This window comes from Rhodamnia argentea, chromosome 5 (genome assembly GCF_020921035.1).
Source record: "Rhodamnia argentea isolate NSW1041297 chromosome 5, ASM2092103v1, whole genome shotgun sequence".
Taxonomy (NCBI): Eukaryota; Viridiplantae; Streptophyta; class Magnoliopsida; order Myrtales; family Myrtaceae; genus Rhodamnia; species Rhodamnia argentea.
In genome coordinates, this window is record NC_063154.1 from 18,570,510 (window position 1) to 18,591,910 (window position 21,401).

The 21,401-nt window shown below is 38.0% G+C and overlaps 1 protein-coding gene and 1 non-coding gene across 4 annotated transcripts; both read right to left on the reverse strand.

The window, feature by feature from the left end:
* Window positions 1–1,747: 1,747 nt before the first annotated feature.
* Window positions 1,748–21,143, reverse strand: LOC115750655 (4-hydroxybenzoate polyprenyltransferase, mitochondrial). 3 transcript variants are annotated; one of them, XR_007198451.1, is made up of 10 exons: window positions 20,468–21,143; window positions 18,288–18,423; window positions 17,252–17,373; window positions 16,331–16,400; window positions 16,072–16,221; window positions 14,984–15,119; window positions 14,801–14,897; window positions 13,853–13,924; window positions 12,724–12,952; window positions 1,748–1,991 (listed from the first exon to the last, which is right to left on the reverse strand). XR_007198451.1 is itself a non-coding variant. In XM_030688154.2 (9 exons), exons 1-8 carry the CDS (start codon window positions 20,956–20,958, stop codon window positions 13,855–13,857), a joined length of 1,272 nt encoding a protein of 423 aa, XP_030544014.1. In that variant the 5' UTR covers window positions 20,959–21,143; the 3' UTR covers window positions 12,749–12,952; window positions 13,839–13,854. The 3 variants fall into 3 exon arrangements, 2 of the variants coding, with proteins under 2 accessions (XP_030544014.1, XP_048134995.1); XM_030688154.2 differs by lacking the exon at window positions 1,748–1,991 and having other exon boundaries at window positions 12,749–12,952; window positions 13,839–13,924; XM_048279038.1 differs by lacking the exons at window positions 1,748–1,991; window positions 12,724–12,952 and adding an exon at window positions 13,430–13,462 and having other exon boundaries at window positions 13,840–13,924.
* Window positions 13,260–13,379, reverse strand: LOC115750675. Its single transcript, XR_004016513.1, has one exon. It is a non-coding gene; the product is annotated as a small nucleolar RNA snoR77 (small nucleolar RNA).
* Window positions 21,144–21,401: the final 258 nt, after the last annotated feature.

Sequence of the window (21,401 nt, forward strand, 5' to 3'; positions counted from 1 at the left end):
CTAGGTTTAGGATTATAATGGCAAATCTTCAAAAGGTTTAGAACTAAATTGACAAATCGTCAAAAGGTTTAGGGCTAAATTTATTAGCGCAATTGAAAGGTTTGACTGAATTGATTATCGTATAATCAGTTTATGACTTTTTGGATAATTATCATCACTCTTAGGTTGTGCTCAATTGCTTAGAACAATATCAATATAGTATACATACACGGTGTGTTGTAAAAATGCTATCTCTTCCTCGAAGACTGCCAATACATGAAAGACAATGTCGGTCGGGAAATGGCATCGGGTTTGTTCCCGTGTCGGTCCATGTTATGTGAGTGTCGGGTATGTTGTACATAATATCGTAAGATATATCAGGAAAGCCGACTCTGCTTGGAATAAAACATTAGGGCACTCTCCAAGAGTATCACCATGTCAGGATCGATCTTGAATAGAAAGAAGTGCATGAATGGAGAAATACATTTCTCTCCACGTCAAGAAACTCGATTCAGTTGTGTCTTTCTTTTCCTCATGAAAAAAGAAAGGCCTAATCAAATTCAGAAAGGCCCGTGCTTTATGCTTTTTGCTCAACTTCAAAAACTCAATTCACTCTTTACTTTATTAAAATCTTTCTTTGCACGCAATTTAATTTTATTAATAAAAAAGACTTGAAACTTTTAGAATTGTGCAAATATTAACACGTACATTCGCATATTATTTCTTCACACATTTTTAGGTTTTGAAAGAAAAGAAAAAATTTACCTTTTATTTTTGCTTTATCCCAAGCAAACGAGTCCTTGATGTATTGATATAAGTTATCTCATCCCCATTCCAGCTGATGCTCGGAAAGCCAAAACAAAGACGGTAAGTATACCTTCTAGGGTGAGTTTGGGAAAACCTTAGGGTTTTAAAAGCTCATTTAGAGAAAACGTTTTGAGTCAAAGCGTAGTTGGTAAAAGCAATTGAGTGTTTAGTAAATTATAATAGAAAAGCAAATTTGATATAATTACCGCTTTGAAAAGACAGTATTTCAAAAGTCTTTTGGTGTTTTTATGTGAACAGTTTAAACTTTTAACTTTTTTAATTGTTAAAAAATTGGAAAAAGCAATGACGCAATTTCTACAACATGTAAATGAAATGTTAACAATTTTATGAGCATAAATTCATATTTCTTCTATGGTTAAAAGATCAAATTCAATAGATATAACAATGTACTATAACACTTAAAAATGCTTAAAAAAGTCACATGTGCACTCTTTCTCAATTGAAAAAGAGTAATTTCAGCACAATAAACATGGTCACATACGGCCATGGAAGGAAAGATGACATCCTTCAAAAAAATTACAACTATTCTTAATTATTCGCTGAACATATAGCTATTCGATCACATAAATGTACTGTCAAAAGATGCATTATCATTTGAATTATCATCCCCTTATTTACATCATCAGTCAACTATTTATCCATAATTGGGAACCAAATCTGCTCTTGGGCAACAGCATCATTCAAGGCATTTCTTCGTATACAATCATGTCAAGTCATTGTCGCTAATACAATTTTCACTTGCTTTTTATAGTGATAACTTGGCATATCCTTTATAATCTTCCACTTCTTCTTCAATACGCTAAAGGCTTCCTCAATATCTAACCATGATGAAGAATGGTCATGGTTGAACACTTCTTGATAACATGTAGGTCTAGGGTCTCATTGAAGCTCAAGCAAATGATATCTAATTTCCTTGTATGGCCCCAAATAACCTATTGGATTTGGATATCACCATCTACTAAATAATATTTACTAACACTGGTGTAAGTTTAATTCACACACATATTGTATCTCATGTCTCCAAAGAGCTTTATAGAAGATACGAGTATCATGAGCAATGCCCCCAACAAACCCCATTATAATTATATTCCGAGTCAATGTTCATTTCGACTAACAAAATGAATTTAATCAAGTGTAGCTGTCACCGCCGAGAAAAGTGTATCATCCATCACTCTAATGCAATCCTGAAACAAAAAGGCAAATATTAGTTTCTTTATTTTAATCGTACATTACCATAAAATATGGATTATCTTTGATATTCTTGGTCTATCTGGAACTTCCCAAATTTGTGTTGGATCAATCCCTTTTCCAATGTCATATACTTTCGTCGAAACTAAATCAAAGTATTTGTTTTGATTACACAGAATGTTGAAAGTGCTCTTGTACTATCCCGTTGCCTTTACCAAATCATTGAAGGTGAAGAAACATTCCAAGCAATTCTGTAACACCAACACTCCTAGATCGTTGGACCATAATGTGCTACTAAGTAAAAAATTTTACATATAATCCTATCCATTATAAACATTTAATAGCACCAGTAAGATACCAATAAGTTAGGTGCTATCAAATGTTTGGAATTAGGAGCTCATTATGTTCTCGAAGGATTTAGAAGTATTGGTGTTGCAGAAATGTTTGGATTGTTTCTTCACATTTTAGGATATGGTATAAGCAACAAGTTAGTACATGAATGCTTTTAACATCGAAAAGGAAACCACGAGCAAGTACTTTGGTTTAGTTTTGAAGAAAATATGTGACATGGAAAAAGATTTGACCTAATCATTAGATTGACAATTTAAGGAGAAGATAAAAAGGAATAGTTTATCCATATTTTAAGAATTCACATGATTATACAATAGAAAGTACAAAATTTATATAAAGCAACTAATAACTGCCTTTTTTATTTTCATATTGCTTTGAAGCAATGAATGTCATGCAGATCCTAGCGATGGTACTTATACACGATCAAATCCATTTTAGTCGAAAGAAACACAAAAATCAACATATGTCAATTGTATCTAATTTTAACACGAAATTTATTTATGTTTGGTTCGGTTGGAAGGGTACGACTTATGATAATCGTATTTTCTAGGAGGTCCTCGGTATACATTATGTACAATTTACTCATTATCCTCCGATTTCTTTAATTAGAGGTGTATATACATACATGAATTCATACCAAACTCAAAATGTATTGGCTGCATGTAATTTATTTAAATTTTGGGCTAGTCGAGAGGGAGCAGTTCATGATAAACATCTCATAGCGGATTCCATGTCCTTGTGCATAAGTCCATAGTACTTCTTCCTAGAATGCACTAGGGGAAATCTTCTTGAGAACAATCTGATTTTTATACCCTTCGAATTTTTCCATATTCAGAGTCAATACTGTAACACTGCATCCATATGACCTAAACACCTTTACAAATGAGAAAGAGATATTAACATGCTCAAGTTTAAAAGTGTGAGGTGCATGGAATCTACCAAATGGTGAAAAACATCCCCATGATATGTAGAAGAGCAAAATTGATTTTTGCCCTTTGGAAAGGGGTATTGTCATTCAAGAACTTTAGGGCACACATCATAATTATTATGTTTCTCTATTTTTCTATTTCCAAGAATATATTTGAAACAAAAATCCGTTTAACAACGCAATTTCATTTTTCTATTACCAAAACAAATTTTTAGTCCACAAATAAGTTTAGAACAGAAATGAGAAGTGAAAATCTCTGGACCAAAATTAGAAATAAGAGTTCTTCTCATCGCTTACTCCATCTCTCTCGCGTGCGGTCTCTCTCTCACGTCTATGTCGCTAGTCGGCGGTCGCCGTATGAGGCCTGGTGGCCATAGACGAAAACAAATAATTTGTGTCATTGTCAAACACTTTTCTTTGCTCATAAACTTGTCCAAAAAATAAAAATAGAAAATGTCATTTCTCCATAAATAACTTTCGGGAACATAATGATTATCATTTGCGCCCTTCGTTCCATTTCAAAGAGTATCCTCTAGTAACATGTCAAGTGAAACCATTTGAGAACTATTGCAAATTGTTTTGAGATAATGACCCTCATAACCATCATATGCACATTCACAATACATTCAAAACACATTTTGGCCAAAGCGAGCATGCTTATTTTCAATATCACCATAATTCACTCGAAAAAAATCATTATTAGATGAGGAGACATCGTGAGGATTGGGTTTGAAACATTTACATCGCTTTAGCTCTAAAAGAGCTCTAGCTTTTCTAGTTCCGGAAATGTTCCCTCATTGCTTCTACTTCTATTGGCATTGGATTCTCAGCAAGGAATTCATGATCATTTGCCTCAAGGGTGCAAATGATAACCATTTTGTTCCTAGCAACAATTTCTAAACAAATAAATTTTTTTTATTTTTATTCCTAGAGGAGTTTCTGAATAGAAAAACGCGTTTAATAACGACACAATTTCTATTTTCGAAACAAATTTTTTTTTGAGAATGGCGTAAATTTTCTATTTATATACTTGGACGAGTTTCATGCGGCGACCAACGGGCGACGGGCGGTGGCTACCTACGGGGATGCAAGAGAGAGGAAGTGATAGCAATAAAAAATTTATACTTCTCATTTTTGTTCCAAACCTATTTCTGAACTAAAAATTTGTTCTAGAATAAAAAAAAAAAATTGCTTTGCCAAAAGGATATGTGATCCTAATCTGTTCTAGAAATAGGTTTGGAAGAAAAAAAGAGAAACAGAATGATTATCGTGATCACCTAAAACTTGAGTATCATAATACTTATTTCTCATTTGTAAAGGTAGACGGGTCATAAGTATGCAATATGGTAAATACTGGCTATGAATTATGAATACATAGAAATCTAGAGGATACTGTGCAAGAAAAAATCATCTTGTTCCCAAGGAGATTAGTCCTAGCGCATTCTAGCAAAAAAGTCCCATATGATTACAAACAAGCAAATGAACCCAACTGAAACGCTATCCAACAAACTTGAGTAGCATTTCAAGTTAATAATCTTCATCAACCTCTCGGTAATCTCAAAATCATCCACAGTCATATCAAAACCCTTAGGTTGAACACTTTCTCACGATCCCTAGGATTATGGCCCCCATCCTTCTCATCAAAATTTAGACAGCTAGCCACAACCATCAATTGCTCGCAGAGAATCTCATGCCGGTACCAGCAATAAGAGAGCATCTCATGCCAATACCAGCTATAGAAGAGCTGGAGCTCTCTTGACCACGTCCCCAACTAACAATGACCTTTAACAGTGAATTATTGTACAATTGAAAATAAGCATGACGGCTTTGGTCAAAGTGTGCATTTAGTGTGCTTTTGTAAAAGCATCTTATAAAAGTGCATATGAATTCTTGTACTATCTTGATCTATTATTGTCCTATGATTGTATTGTTAAAAGTTAGTAATGCCTTTGGCATTGCCTATATAAGGGTGCTAGTCTTTAGTAGTCAAATAAGACTAAGTTTCGGTAATCTTTATAGCATAGGCTTCTCTATGTCTATCTAACATTTCCCTTCTCTACCTCAAGGTCCGAAGTCGTTAGATGTATGCAGTTGCGTTGTTAGCTTGATAAGATGAATTGATTGTGACTATGCTCTTCACTTGCCACTCTACGGATAAAAAACAATTATGATATCTAAGAGTTTAATGGTATAGATTCATGGTCTAGAAACTAAAACGTAGTTCCTTAGGATAGCATATCGCATAAACATATATATAAGAGTATACTCACAACCATTACATCGTTTCACGCTAAGAATGCAATTCTAATCTTATTATATCAATCATTCGAGGGAGAAGAAGTAAGAAACTTAGAAAGACATAGAGTAAATTTATTTATTGTGGAAGGTTAGTCTATCCATAATGAAGAATACTGAATGCTTTATATAGGCATTTGGAAAGAAAAAGACAACTAAAATAAAACAACATTTGCCGACAATTGTATGTGGCTGCTATAGTGCCGCTTTAGTGAATCGTGTACACCGACAAACAGTGAATAGTGACAGAACAATAACTAGTCTACCATTTGTGAAAAAGATCTTCACCACTAGTACTAATGTAATTGTTGGGTTTATTACTTTATAGTATTAGCAAGTCGAGATTATATCTATAATTGTACTAAGCTTAACCCTAAGCCTATAAATACTCCTTTTTTTTGTCTCAGAAATAAAGTAATCTTTTCTTTTATCAATAACATGGTATCGAAGCTGAATTAAAAAAAAAAAACTATACCCTAGATTTAACACCGGCGACCACCAACCTCCACGAAACTCCTACTCCGACGTCAACCGGACCCCCGGGCCGATTCGCCCGGACCAAGCGACCAAGGGAAGGTGTCACCTAGATCAAGCGACCCGGGCTAGGCGACTCTAGGGCCGAGTCGCCCGCACCAGGCGGCCCAAGAAAGGCGTCACCTAGACCGGGAAACCCTAGAGCAAACATCACCCGGGTCAGCAACCCCAAGGTAGACGTCGCCTAAACCAGCAACCTCGTTCGAGGTGGAATTCTCTTACGACCTCCTCATTCTAGTGTCGTCGTAAGTCAAATACTCTTGTGAATGGGTTAATGTGTTGATTGTGCTACTGGGATGATCCGTGAATTGGTATGCTAATTGTGCTGCTATGATGGGTTTATCGATACACGATGTGGCTACTGTGAATGGGTTCTTCGTTGATAGGTGGTTTATTGTTGATTTTTTTCTTATTTCATTGATCCAAGGTCAAAATTTGGTCTTGTTTCTTTGACCGGTTTGGTGTTGGAAGTGGTGAATTTGGTGCTGGTTGAGGTGTCGGAAGTGGCATCGAATTTGGTGATGCTATTTTTTGGCTAAATTTGATGTTCTGAAGTGTCAATTTTTTGAATGTTTTGTTTAGAAGTTGGAGTGACGTGTGGATACTGAGATTTGTGGATATTCGAAGAAGTCATATAGTAAGTGGTGTGTCATTTGATTACATACGGGTCAAGTTCCCAATTATTAGTGGTTTGTGAAGATGTGTCTTGGTTCATGAAGTTCTCCATCTATTGTTTCGAGGTTAGATCACTCTAGTGCTTCTTCGAGCTTAGTATCTTTTGGTCCATATCATAATATGATAGGTTTATACAATATCTTGGACAAGTTGGATGGTACCAATTATTTTTCTTGGTCAATGACCCTTTCGACCTTTCTTTATTTCAATCGCTAGTCCAAATGGCTTGAAGAAGAACCACATTAAGATTCAACTTGTTTAGAAGACTAGAAGTTTGTTGATGCTGCTTTGCGTACACTTTCATGAGGAAGTATGGCTGAATCTATTCGCTATCTTTTCATGGATTGTGTGACAGCCCGTGAGGTATGGACAAACTATTCTTTCTCGTATTCTAGACATAATGATATAAGTCAAGTTTCTGATATGTGGAAGGCTTTATTTGAAGCCAAAATTGGTGATGCGTTGGTTGGCCGAATATTATGCTCGGTTTACGTCTTTGTATTAGCATCTCAAATCTTATTTTCCACCGGCTACCACGCTTACTCAAATGCAACAACGAGAAGCGAACATAATGACCGTGCTTTTTCTCTGCGGTCTTGGTTCAAATCACAATGCTCTTCGACAACAGATTACCTCTCAGAGCACTCTCCCGTCCATTGAAGAAGTGTATTTCGATTTGCCAGTTACACTTCCAATCCCAAAACTTCAAGAATGTCATACAGTAGTGCTCGTGGAGGTCAAGGGATTCGTGGTCATATTAGTGGTCGTGGACATTGGAGTTCTAACGGTTCTTACCGTGGTCGCGGTTTTCAAGGCCAAGTTGTCATTCGTGATGGTGGCAATAATGCTTCTAAAGGAGCTTGTCATGGTGGTCGAGCGAACCGTTTTTGTACTCATTGCCAACTTTATGGGCATACTATTTATTATTATTATGATCTCCATCCCGAGTTTCGAGGTCTACATGCCTCTATTGATACTCAACCTTAGACTCCTCCACCTGGATCCTCTACTAGACAAGGTATGGTAAACTTGACTCGTGTAGAATATGATGAGTTGGTCAGAGCACAACAGAGTACGAGTCATGTTATCTTTGGTCCTCTCGCTACTTTAGCACAGCAGAATGATCCTACCTATCCATTGTCCAAGACACCTGTTCCTCATTCTTGGGTTATTGATTCGGGTGCCACTCATCATATGACCGGCAACTTTCGTCTTCTTACATCCACATCGCCTGTTCCTTCTACATCGGTCACCTTAGCAGATGGTTCTCGGTCTAAAGTAATTGATATAGGTTATCATTGAGTTCTTCTATCTCCTTACCTCTTGTTTACCATATTCCACGCTTCCCTTACAATCTTTTGTCCGTCGGTTCTATTACTCGTGATCTTGACTACAATATTATCTTTTCTTCATCTTCTTGTGTTATTCAAGATCGGAAGGCGGGACGCCGAATAGGTGGTGGGCGTGAGGCTAGTAGATTGTATATCCTAGACCCCGACATTATTGCTACCGCCACAACAATTCAGAATAAAGCTGTGGATGATCCTTATCAATTACATTGTCACCTTAGTCACCTATCAACAAACGTACTCCGACGTTTTCCTTTTGTGTCTAGTTTAGATCTTTCGGTTTAATTGTGAAACGTGAGTTGGGCAAATACCATTGTGTCTTTTTCCCCTCGTGTTTCGAGTCGTGCTTCCCAACCATTCCAGTTAGTCCACTCCGATGTGTGGGGTCCTAGTTGAGTCTTCATTCGGTCTTAGATATTTTGTCACATTTATTGATGATTATACTCGTACAACTTGGTTGTGTTTAATCAAAGATCGTACTAAAGTTTTTCATTCTTTTCGCCAATTTTATAATGAAGTTCGTACTAAGTATGATTATTCTATTAAATGTCTGCGTATAGACAATGCTCGTAAATATTTTTCTTTTTCTACCTTCATTCCATTTCTTGAACTCATGATATTTTACATTAGATTTCTTGTGCTCACACTCCGCAACAAAATGGAGTTGCTGAACGTAAGAACTGTCATTTGTTGGATGTTGCGTGATGTCTACTTCTTCACACTCATACCTAAATCCTTCTGGAGCTATGCTCTTCTTACAACATGTCATCTTATTAATCATATTCCGTGTTGAAAGGAGCTATTAGTTGTGCTCTTCTTCATCCCGATCGTCCTTTATGATCTATTCGTCCTCGCATTTTTGGATGTGTTTGCTTTATTCATTCTTTGTCTCCTGGGTTGGACAAATTTTCACCTCATGCTGAAAAATGTATATTCGTGGGTCACTTCCATACCCAAAAAAGGTATGTCTACTCTAGTCCCACTTGTTGGGAATATATTTTCGCCGACGTGACTTTCTCTGAGGATCAAGCATGTTTTGACAATGTTCATCCTCGGGCACCTTTAACCATGGATCTTACGCCACCCTCGGTACATATGTCTCAACCGGAGCCACCGTCTATTAATTCTAATGATGCTCCACCGATCCAAGATCATCGGCATGGACTCCTCTTCGATTCTCTACATGTGGTCCTCGCTCTACTTGGGGCCGTACATCTCCATCGCCGAGCGTTCCACCACCACCACCTCCGGTCCAGGCTTTCGATCCTCTTCCACCGTCTCTTGACTATTCTCCCAGTGCTCACCGTGCTCTGTCTCGATATCCTCTTTCTAATTTTGTGTCCGATCATAACCTAAGCCCTCGGATGTCAGCTTTTGTGTCATCTCTTGCATCCGTTTTCGTGCCGAGTAGTGTGTAGGAGGCTTGAGCCCATCCAGGTTGGGCTCGTGCCATAGAGGAGGAGATGGCCGCTTTGCATCATAATGAGACTTGGGAGCCGATTCCATTGCCGGCTAATAAACAATTGGTGGGTTGTCACTAAGTCTTTGTTGTCAAACACCATCCGGATGATTCGGTTGAACGCTTAAAAGCACGTCTTGTGACAAAGGGCAATACTCAAACTTATGGTATCGACTATGATGAAACTTTTCTCGTGGTAATCAAAATTCCTTCCGCTCGTATCGTTATTTACTTGACTGCTCGGTCTCAATGGACGTTTCATCGCCTTGATGTCAAAAATGCATTCCTTCATGGTGATCTTCACGATGAAGTATATACGGAGCAACCATCCGGGTTAGTTGCTAGGAGAAGGTGTACCGGTTGCAAAAGGATCTTTATAGACTCAAGCAATCTCCTCATGTTTGGTTTGGCTACTTCAATGATGTGGATATCACTTTTGGCATGCATTGGTGCAGTGTGGATTACTAAGTATTTAGGATGTCATATTCAAAAGGGTGTGTTATTTTTGTTGTCTATGTTGATGATATCATTGTCACCGGAAGTGATGTTGAAAGTATACAAAGACTTAAGCAATTTCTACAAAAGGAGTTTAATACTAAAGACCTAGGTCACCTTCGATATTTTCTCGGCATCGAAGTTGCCAATGCTAAGGGCAATATTGCTCTCTCCCAACGAAAATATACTCTTGACATTCTTAAGGAGGTTGGCCTACATTAGACATGGCCAAAATAAACCGGGGCCAAGAACCAACCCGTTGACCGACCCGGAATCGGCCCATTGACCGGGTCCACGGTTCCAACCTGGAACCGAAACCGGCTCTCAAGGGCCGGTTCTAGTTCCATAAGTGTCGGAACCGCCGTTTCCGAGCTAGTTTCGACCCGATTTTTTTTTTTTTTAAAAAAAAAGGGAGGCCCGGGGAAAAATAGCCGTTGGGCCTAGGAACCGGCGGTTCCGAATTAGAACCGGAACCGGAACCGAAACCGGCCCGGAACCGGCGGTTCCACCTTTTTTAGGAACCGGAACCGGCCACGTCTAGCTTACATGATGCTAAGCCTGGTGACACACCTATGGACCCTGGAGTAAGGCTTCGTAATGAACACGGAGAACTTCTTCATGATCCAAAGAAGTATCACCGGTTAGTAGGCAAGTTAAATTATCTTACCGTTACTTGTTTGAATATTTTGTTTCTTGCTAGTGTAGTGAGTCAATTTACGAACTCTCCTCGTACTACTTTTTGGCAAGCCGCTCTACAAATTGTTCGGTATTTGAAGGGAGCTCCAGGTCAAGAACTTGTGTTCCATAATCAAGGTCATCTTTGTATAGCAAGTTATTCTAACTCTGGAGTCTTTGGAGGTGACATGATATTTTGATGCAGATTGGGTTGGTTGTCCTATGGATCGCCGGTCTATTTCGAGATACTGTGTCTTTCTTGGTGGTAATCCTATGTCGTGAAAAAGTAAGAAACAATCTATTATTTCCCGATCTAGTGTAGAGGTTGAGTATCGTGCTATGGCTAATGTTACAAGTGAACTTCAATGGATTTGTATGTTGAGATTAGATTGTCCATGACCGGATCATCTACTCTCTATTGTGATAATCAGTCTACTATTCATATTGCTAACAATCCAGTGTTTCACGAAACAAGCAAAGCATATAGAGGTGGATTGTCATTTTGTTCGAGAAAAGGTGAATTGTGGAGACATATGGTTGGTGCACACACGTTCGAAGAACTAACGAGATATTTTCACAAAGCCCCTTCAACGTGGATGAGACATATATTTGTCGAAAGTTAGGATTTTTCGATATGTACGCTCCAGCTTAAGGGGGAGTGTTGGGTTTATTATTTTAGAGTATTAGCAAGTTGGGATTATATATGTAATTGTACCGAGCTTAACCCCAAACCTATAGGTACTCCTTTTTTTGGTCTCGGAAATAATCTCTCTTTTATCAATAACAGTACTAATAATCACAACACTCTTAGCTTGAATGGGAAACATTCGGACTTTCTCCAGAAATGTCCAAACCCATTGCGGAAAAATGAGGAATTCTTCATCCGACTACCTTTCAAGAAAAATGAAGACATTAATCCAACAAAAGCAAGTCACTGCGGGATGAATCCAGAGGACCTCTAGCTTGCCCAAAAGGAGTGCTAAATTATTCCAGTAAGGATTGTAGCAATACTATAGCAAAGAGTGAAAATACTGTAGTAAATAATGGCATACAAGTTATTGTTGTCATTATTCACTATTTGTCAATGTACACTGTTCACTAAAGTGCAACATACAATTGTCGACAAGTGTTCTTTGCTTGTGTAGTCTTTTTCTTTCCAAGTGCCTATATTAGGCATTTAGTGCAGCTCGTTATGGGCAGACTAGCCTTCCACAATAGAATTGTGTGTTGTGTTTTTACTCTATATCTTTCTATGTTTCCTTCTTCTCCCTAGAATGATGATGTTATACGACATAGGATGTTATTGTTAGCTTGACACAATGCAATGGTAGTATGTTCTCCACTTGCCATAATGGATCCTATGGATCAGAAAACTTCTGGCCTTTGAAAGTTTCATGGAGTAATATCATGGCGCTTGGAAGGTAACAAGCTGCCCCTATTTTGAGGCTAAGGAGCCACATTTGTGTGGGCTATCATACTTGCTCCAGGCATTCATGATTTTGCTCCATAGCCCCTTCATAGTATCCATAACATTCACACACACATACACAATATATAAAATGCAGAACTTATAGGCTTAGGGTTAAGCCTAGTACAATTAAATATATAATCTCAACTTGCTAATATTCTAAAGTCATACATATATGTACACACACACACACACACATATATATATATATATATATATTGTGTGTTGATCAAATTTGCATTATATTTGTGTAAGTAAATATTATTTAGTAAATGCTGGCTATTTGAACCTCACAAGATATATGGGTAGTTTGCTAACACAAGCTTCAGGTGTATCCATCCTCTCAGTTGAGCAATATATAATTGAAGCCTAAATTACACTATTTACCTAGTCCGTCTTGTACCTGACTTCAGGTTCTCCAAATAACCGTGCAAATGGGAAGTTGAGACAAGCATTAGAGCAGGCTATATGAACTTTGTAAAGACAGGAGTGTAAGTACCTTATTGTCCGAGGGGAATAGCTGCTTAGGAAATCTGATTGTTCACCATCGACCATGCTGTTGCTTGAATGAATGGTGACGATCAACGTTTCAACGACAAAGTTACACTAGAGAAGTTTTGAGACCAGGAGTTTCCGAAAGTGAGTTGTCACGAGATGAAGGCCAAAGAGTTTGCTTGCAAGGAGCAGGGGCTTGTCCTTCGATTTGCTTCCTCTGCTTCTTTCTAAGACTGTAAAAAGATTAGAATGCAAATAAATCATCCATGCTACAAGATTCTATTATTTCTGTTGAACAGAAAGAGGATAAAACATCTGCTCAAGTAGTTTATGTTCTATAGAGGCAGCGTGCGACAGGAAAACCCCCCTCCCTCGCTCTCTGTCCTTCCACCCACCCACCACCCCCCACCCCCCAAACCCCAAAAAAAAAAAAAAAAAAAAACCCCTCCCCCACCTCTCTCTCTCTCTCCCCTTTTCTTGCCACCAGGGGTAGGCGTGGGAGTATTTTGATTGCATTACAGGGAAACTTTTCATACAGAAAATGTACTTAAGCTTACTAAGCAGCTTCGGAGTCATCTCAGCAAGTCTGAAGAGTAGAAGACATCAATGTTCGAGCAGTGTAATACCTCTCTTGCAATGAACCAATCAAAGAGGTTGCCTGAATTACCACCTTTTTTTTTTTTTTGTTCAGAGCCTGAATTCCTACTCAAAGGTTGTAATTTTGTTATAAAACTGCAGGTGGCAACAAAAGCGGATAGTTTCATGAGGATAGCAACAAATAAAAATGGTCAAGAAAAGCTTTAATTGGAGGATACACAGAGAATCTACAAAAAAATGACAGTAAGTTTTGTTCTGCTGGAAAAAAAAAATACTTATTTAATGACCAAAAGGAATTTCTGGACATCCAAATTCAAGAATCTGGTAGCTGGAAATCTGTTAATTATTTTCACAAGGAACTTCCATGTAACATTCGATGTGCTCCCAGACAAAAAGCCATCTAATCCATTAGTATTGATGACAGCATTAAGATGTATCCTTTCTTTATATTGGATAAGCAACAGATACATAAGGTGCATCATCGAACAAGGAAAAGAGGAGAAAACTAGGCAAAAGCCCCACGTGAAAAATCTCACCTCTACGTTGCAAGCTTTCCAAACAAAATTCCTCCAAATACAAGGGCCCCAAACCACTTGTTGGACACAAATCTGCACCACATAAATGCATGAGAGATTCCTAAAGTATGAATTTTGAATAGCTATGACTTGTTTGATACATTTTAACTGGACATCAGCAACCTAAAACATCACAAAATCAAAGAGGACAGGAGATATTTGGCAAATTCTGAAAGAGATTTTACATGTTAAATGAATGGAACAATATACAAAGAGGTTCCTGTCAACATGTAATGAAATGTCCACCACACGTAATTAACTATGTTCTGGTAGCCTAGAGTTACTGTCATCTAAGAACCACATGCAATCAACAAGCAATCCCATATTCAGTGATGAAGCCAATAAGCCAAGGTTTCCACTCTTGATCACCATAAACATCACCAACTAGAGACAATATCCCGTTACCATCAACAAAAGATAGTTAAATATGTGATCCCTGAGAAAAATTATATTGATTTCACACTTAGACTGAGTTATGTCCCTCACTAAAAGGCCATTCCAAACGTCAATCGCCTTAATCACTAGAAAGAAACAAACAATTTATTTACAGAGAAAGAAACAAATAATTTATTTACAGAGAAAGAAACAAAACACTTCATTATTATGAAAAATAGTTATGAAAGACCTTTGAAAGGGAAAAAATCATCACAACTGAATGGCCGTCTAGGCATTCATAACACTTGGAAAGCTCTCATACACTTACTTGGCTAGATTATTTGAGTTGCAGATTATGACTGTGTCCTCCTTCTGCACTCTTACTATTAATTCTATCCAACTGGTTGGCTTGACAAAATGAGGTTAACAAACTAAAGATTTTGACGTAAATTTAAGAAAGAAGTATAAGCACAACTTATGCAAAAGAATGGTAAAGCAAAGGGTTTAATTGCTTGGCTCGACCCAAATACATACTTTCGGTTACAATCGGCACGGCAGGATAGATCAACTGTTGATATCTGCCACGCTATATGTCCAGAAGCAGCAATAAGGAATGCATAGTATGGCCATCCTGCTCCACATGCATCATTAGAAAAAGATAATGAGCTTGCCACTAATTTTGGAAGTCAGAATCCTTAGACGGGAGAAAATTAATACCAATATCAGCATTATATCCAGAGAGTGCAAGACTGCTAATGCAAGCGATTCCAAAGCCAGAAATCCATTCCTTCGACAAATCTCCGAATCTCAATGCCGTTGATCTTACACCCACTTTAACATCGTCTTCTTTATCCTGTAACAAGGAGGAAACAAATCTCAAGAGCCTTGATGTGGTGCCCAATTACAACTAAATGAATATTGCTATTAGCTAAAACATTGTATCAGTGGTGCTGGAGTGGGCTTTTCTGGGAGTGGGGATCGAGGAGGGAGGGAGGGGAGAGATTCTAACGGAGGAAGAAGATTAAGGCCTAGGAAAAAAAGGCAATGGCAAAAAAGAGAGCCAAAAAAGGATTGTTCATGCATGAACTGTATAATCTTGCATATTACCAGTCTATTGGAAGTACCAAAGAATACAATGCAAGCTAATTCCTACATTCACGGACACATAACACGGCATATAAATCTTTATGCTCACATAACCACAATTTGAAACTTCGATAGTTATTCCAGTAATTGCATATTCATTTGAGACATGGAATAATAAGCAGCCATGCATTTCATGTTCATTTGAGGAATAGCAGTAAGACCGATATATTGTCCCCACTTCGCAGTTTTCATCCAACAAATTCGAGATGAACATAAAAACATGCACGTCTTCCAAAAATCTCTCAGAATTAAGATAACACTGGGCAACACCTCCATTTGTCGAAAATGAATATGTTCTCCATTTTTATTCTACCATGTTGCTTTTGATAGTCCAACTCGTGAGCTTCCACTGTAAGATTTCATCTGATAATCCCCTTTTCTGATGCTCTACCTAGAACCATCAGTGATTATTGTCCTTTTGCCTTACACTTTATTGCCTTTTTCTCCTACGATTGAGTGATAATATCAAGGTGGCATGAAACAGATCTCACTTCACAGAAGTTATCAAACTCCGCCACACTCCCTAACCATATATAACAGTCCAAAAAAGTCCAACCACAGAGAAAAGGTACCAAACTAAGTATAATTTGCATAAAACTCGAACAGTAAAGGGCACGATATAAACTAATCAATAAGTTTCACAAGATACGGTAAGATACCTGGTGTGCATATATAGTGTCATACACAAGAGTCCAAAAAACTCCAGAAAAATATAGAGGAAGCACGATGTAAGGATCCAAACTTCCTTTAACAGCAGCCCATCCGAGTAAAGCTCCCCAATTGAAAGTCAAACCTAGATAGGCCTGCGGCTGCATTGGCATTGAAAATTTCCTAGAAGTCAGTCAACGGATAATGTCAATGAAAAGCACAATAGAAAGATTATGCCTGCTGCGACAAACAGAAATCCAGTGTTATTACCCAAAATGTGAACCTTTTCATCAAGGGATAGGAAAAGACAAGCAACAAAGAAGAAGCTCCCAGAATACGGCTGTCAAAAGATAATGAAGCTTTAATCATTGTGAAAAGAAGAAAACAAACCATGCATATTTTATGACCACTTCTGCATGCTTTTAAATTAACTGTTTCTGAATATCGAAGAATCAGATATCAGAAAATTACATAGATTAAAAAGGCCAAGATCTTTTATCACGTTGATCATCCTTTTAGAAAAGGATGGAACAGCATAAGTTTCTCAATGTTGAACCTAACTCTGGTATATTACTCAGTTGAAAGTCAACAACAGGGAGCTGATTACAATACTATGGAAGAAACAAAAGGTGAATATTTTTACACTGCAAATAAAGTAGCCACTAAAGCTTATGCATCCAACAGTAGTAGAACATAGTGAAAGCAGTGCTCACAATCACCGACTTCATACTAAAATCATTTAGGCTTTCAAGGCTCAATCACCTTTCTACTGTTTATCGCTTTGCATCCTGTCTTTTGAGGTAAATCGTAGTTGCTATGAAAATAACAGGCAGAACATTTCAACCAGTAACAAAACATTACTATGATGTATTAGACTTTCCTACTCAGAAAATTGTGGGACCAATGAAAAGGTTGGCACTTTGGTAGTAAGAAACCAATGGAAACCCACCTAAATGAAATTCACCAAGTAACACAGTTTCGTGCTTACATGTGCATTTGACAATTTAACAATGATTGCTTAAGAAGCTAAAAGAGTGAGCTTATTTGTTTATAAAGGAAACTATTAGCCAAGGACATACAACCCAGGCCTTCCAATTTTCCATAAACTATCAACTTGAATATCCGAAGAGCTTGCAAAACTAGCAAAAGCTTATCATGCAATGCCTGAATAGGACATAAATGTGAGAGTACCTGTAATTATTCAACTGGAGAAGAATTCCAAGACCTAAAAGCAATTGAAACCCAAGGAAACAAAGCCCTTGAAATGGCGTCAAAAGACCACTTGCGATTGGTCGGGATTTTGTTCGTTCCACCTAACAGAAAAAGAGTGAATCATAAAGTAAATGCCAAAGAAACTTAACAAATTGATCTAATCAAGAGAAATCCCAAGAAATTTGGCTCTTGCAATCCATTATCTATTTCTGGGGAAATATAAAAAAAAACATTCGGCAGCAAAACATAAAAGAACCTTAAAGCAACCGGAAAAGTTAGGGAAAATAAGGAAAGGTGATCAGAAAAATACAAATCGACTGTGTCATTCATTAGACTTTTAAGATGAAAAGGGCTTTCTAAGCACATTAAAAAGCGATACCTTTAAATTGATAGGTGAATGGTGAAATGATTTACTTTATGTATCAATGTCATAAAAAGGTTAATTTTAGCCCTAGACTTTAGCAGCAGCTACTAGGAAACTATCACGGTCAAACCAGAGAACTCTAAGAAGAATGATTCAGGCATGCAGAAATAGCAGGGCCACATTTAAACAGACTACAACTTAAGGGAATCCAACTAAAATTGAGAACAAAACTGTTATTGAGTTCCCAATCAACCCAATAGTGCCAAGCTGACAACCGAAAATAGATATAAGAGGTTAACTTCAAAATAGATTTACCTAGATAGGGAAAGAGCAGAACGACCATTTGAAAATAGATGGTAAAGACAAAATAGAGGAAAAGAATATTCATAGAATAAACACACTAGATGTATAACAGTTTCAACACTTAGAGGGCTACAACTTTTCATCAAAATGCAAATAATTGCCATGAAGCAACAAGTGTGCCAAGGAAACAATTCGTCTAAAAGACCTTGATTTGATAGGAGAAGATAAAAATGCTATTCATTTCAACATTAGGGTTCAACAAAATTATTCAACCATTCCATGTGCACGTTCAAGTTATTCAACCAAACTAAAAGACAAAGAAAAACACATACACAGGAATATGCTTACCATCACATCAATGTCCCTATCGAGGAGGTCATTGATAGTGCATCCAGCACCTCTCAACAGCAAAGCTCCAGAACCAAAAAGCATCAACATCTTAAGATCAGGAAGGCTTCCTGGGTTTGTTGCCAGCGTGATTGACCTAGAATTGGTTAAGCAACAATAAAACTCCATAAGCATATCCATATAATGTTAAAACAGCATGATGAAAATCTTTCTTCTTTGGTTTACAGCCCAATTCCACAGGAAAAAGAAATATGAGAGGCATAGTTCATACTAGGTACATGAAATCACATTATACTGACATGAGGAGGAAGCAAGTACAATTGAATATTAAAGATTGGGTTCAAAACAGTGATATATGAGGCGGCCTGCAGCAATAGCTGTTAAACATACTATGCATGCTTACACTGGTTCTAGGTGGATAGCTCCAAAGAGTACATTCGAAGCTTTTTGGCAGAATTCATTAGACCACTCATTGGCATGCACACACGCCAAACACCATAAGTTTTTGGCATCATCCTGCAACTACTATGGACCAACGCTCTCTTTGTTCATCCACCTTAATGTCTTGTGTAGCATGGTAATTAGCCTTACGGACCATTTAAAATCACAGCAATATTGCAACTGAAAGGAGCTTATCATTAACATTTGAGACATTTTCTCCCTTAGTTTCACATGGCAGTGTGAAAAGATCACCCTAAGTGTTCTACACTAAGATATATTTTATTTTTATTGAGTAGTAAAGAACTTCATTAAATAAGAAAATCTGGTACATCAGAAATGTACAAGCACAGAAGGAAAGTTTATAAACAAATGAAAGTAGAACATCACTAGACAAGACAAAATCATACAGAGTGCAAAATAAAAGCAATGGAAGCTTGAGATTCCTCAAACACTCTATTGTTAGGTCCTTCCCAAGTGCATAACACAAGACAAAACAATGTAGTGCAGTGCTTCGAGATTTCTCATAGAACGAGTATCCTACGTAGGCATTCCAACAGCTAAATAACTGGAGGAATTTCTCGGCATGACCTAGACCACCTTAGACGAACTGAAGATATGATTCCATAGGTTGCAGTCGAAGTTACAATGAAGAAAAAGATGAATCAGAAGAAGATGATCAACATAATCATCCGAATTTTTGCACATTTAATGCCAGTTCATGAGAGTAAAATTTTGTTTTCTAAGATATTCAATAGAAATTCTCCAAGCTACAGTCTTACAAAAATAAGAAATCCTACAGGGAACATGAAGTAGCCAAATTGCTGTTGAGAGAGAGTGAGGAGAGCAATTCCTCAAAATAAAGTAAAAATAATTAACACAAGAGGTCATATTTTCTATATAGTGCACCATCTTGTCCTCCAGAAAGTAGAAACCACAAACCTTGGCACAATAGAGAAGAGCTAGGACAGAATCAATCTGAGATAGCTCCCAATCTGAAATTCCTTTTTTTTTTTAAATAAAACTGGGTTCCACGGACAGTAATTACCCTCCAAAAACACATATAGTCTGAAAACATCGAGGAATTGTTTCGTACAGAGGATTATCCTTTAGCCCCACAAAACGGTGTGTTTGCCTTGGAAAAGAATGCCATTGCCAGAACCCACATTAATTTCCAGATTTGTCTGTTGGCTAAACCCCAGTCCTCAGAGTGTTGTCAAAGATAAGTCAGTTCACATATAAGCAGCATCACATAATATATTCCTTTAAAAACAAAGAGACAGCTGGGGAATTTATCTTCCTTTTGAAACAAAGAGAGACAGCTGCGGAATTTTAAATTACCATGGTCTCCCCACTTGCAGTACAAGTCATTGATGTATAAGATCCACAGCTAATCCTACCACTGATAATCCTTGTGTAAGCGACCTACCGATGCCTATGTCAACCCCCAAACAACAAAACCCTGTATATAAATAATGCACCAGACACAGGCAGTACAAGTCGGGAGAGAATAGAAACGAATTTAGTTGCTCCTCTTTGAGTCATTCTATCAAACACATCACAATATATATCACACATACAAGCATATTGAAATGAACTGTCCCAGAAGAGAATTGTAAATCCGTAAAAGAACAGGAATACAACGCATTTCTACATCAGCGATCCATTTCCCCGAAACTGCTCAGGCGGTGTCGCAAAAAGAGAAACCAAAACGGCCACCTCAAAACCGTAAAGCCTCTTACCACATACAAGGCCAAGCAAGCAGCCAAGTCCCAATAGGCTTATCCAAGCGAGCAAGGTGAGCATAAGGCCTCGCCTTTCTAGGCAAATACAAGTCGATCCAAGACGCCCTGAGATTGGACACTTTCTCGTGACCTCCACATGAACCCTTATCTTTGCCATTCTCATCATTCTTGGCACTCTTCGCCACGCTCGAAAAGCCCACGCCAGACGCACCATTCGGACATCTAAAAGACCTAAAATTTCGCCGGGAGAAATCCAAATTGGCACTGTGGGACGACAAATAAAGCTGCTCGGAACTACTTGAGCTGAACGGGCATTTCCCAACCAGAGCAGAGAGCGAAGGAGCGAATTCACTCTCCGAAGCTTCCGGGGTCAATACATAGCTGCGGAAAAGATCATCTTGGCGTCGAACACCAACCTCATTATTGCAGCGATGATAGAAAACCAACCCCCATCTCTGAAGTCTAGTCTTTAACCTCCTCGCGTACATTGCAGCAATATCATCAATACGCCCACAAGAATCCTCTCAGCAGGAAAGGCGAATGCCCAATACGCTTCCAAGAATCTCGCGCTGTTTCTTGGAGGATTTCCGTGAGTAAGGAGACCCGCAGATCATAGATCGCCGCCAACGAAATGAGTTGCGATGCAGTAGAGAGAGAGAAAGAGAGACAGCTAAATGAGTTATAAGGCCAAAGCACACAACCCTATTGCTCGTTTTCTAGTAATCATAGCTTACGTTAGAGTTGGTTTATGTCGGCATTCCTGCCTTTTTTGTTCTTGTTTATGAACAAGAAGAGCGGTAAAGTCATGGAGAGTCTATTATCATTTATTCATTTTTCAATTGTTTGCTTAAGCAAATGTGATGCTCAATGATGTAAATAAATATTTGTAAGTCATCCAAATGGGGTATCCAAATGGTGTAAGTGCACCGAA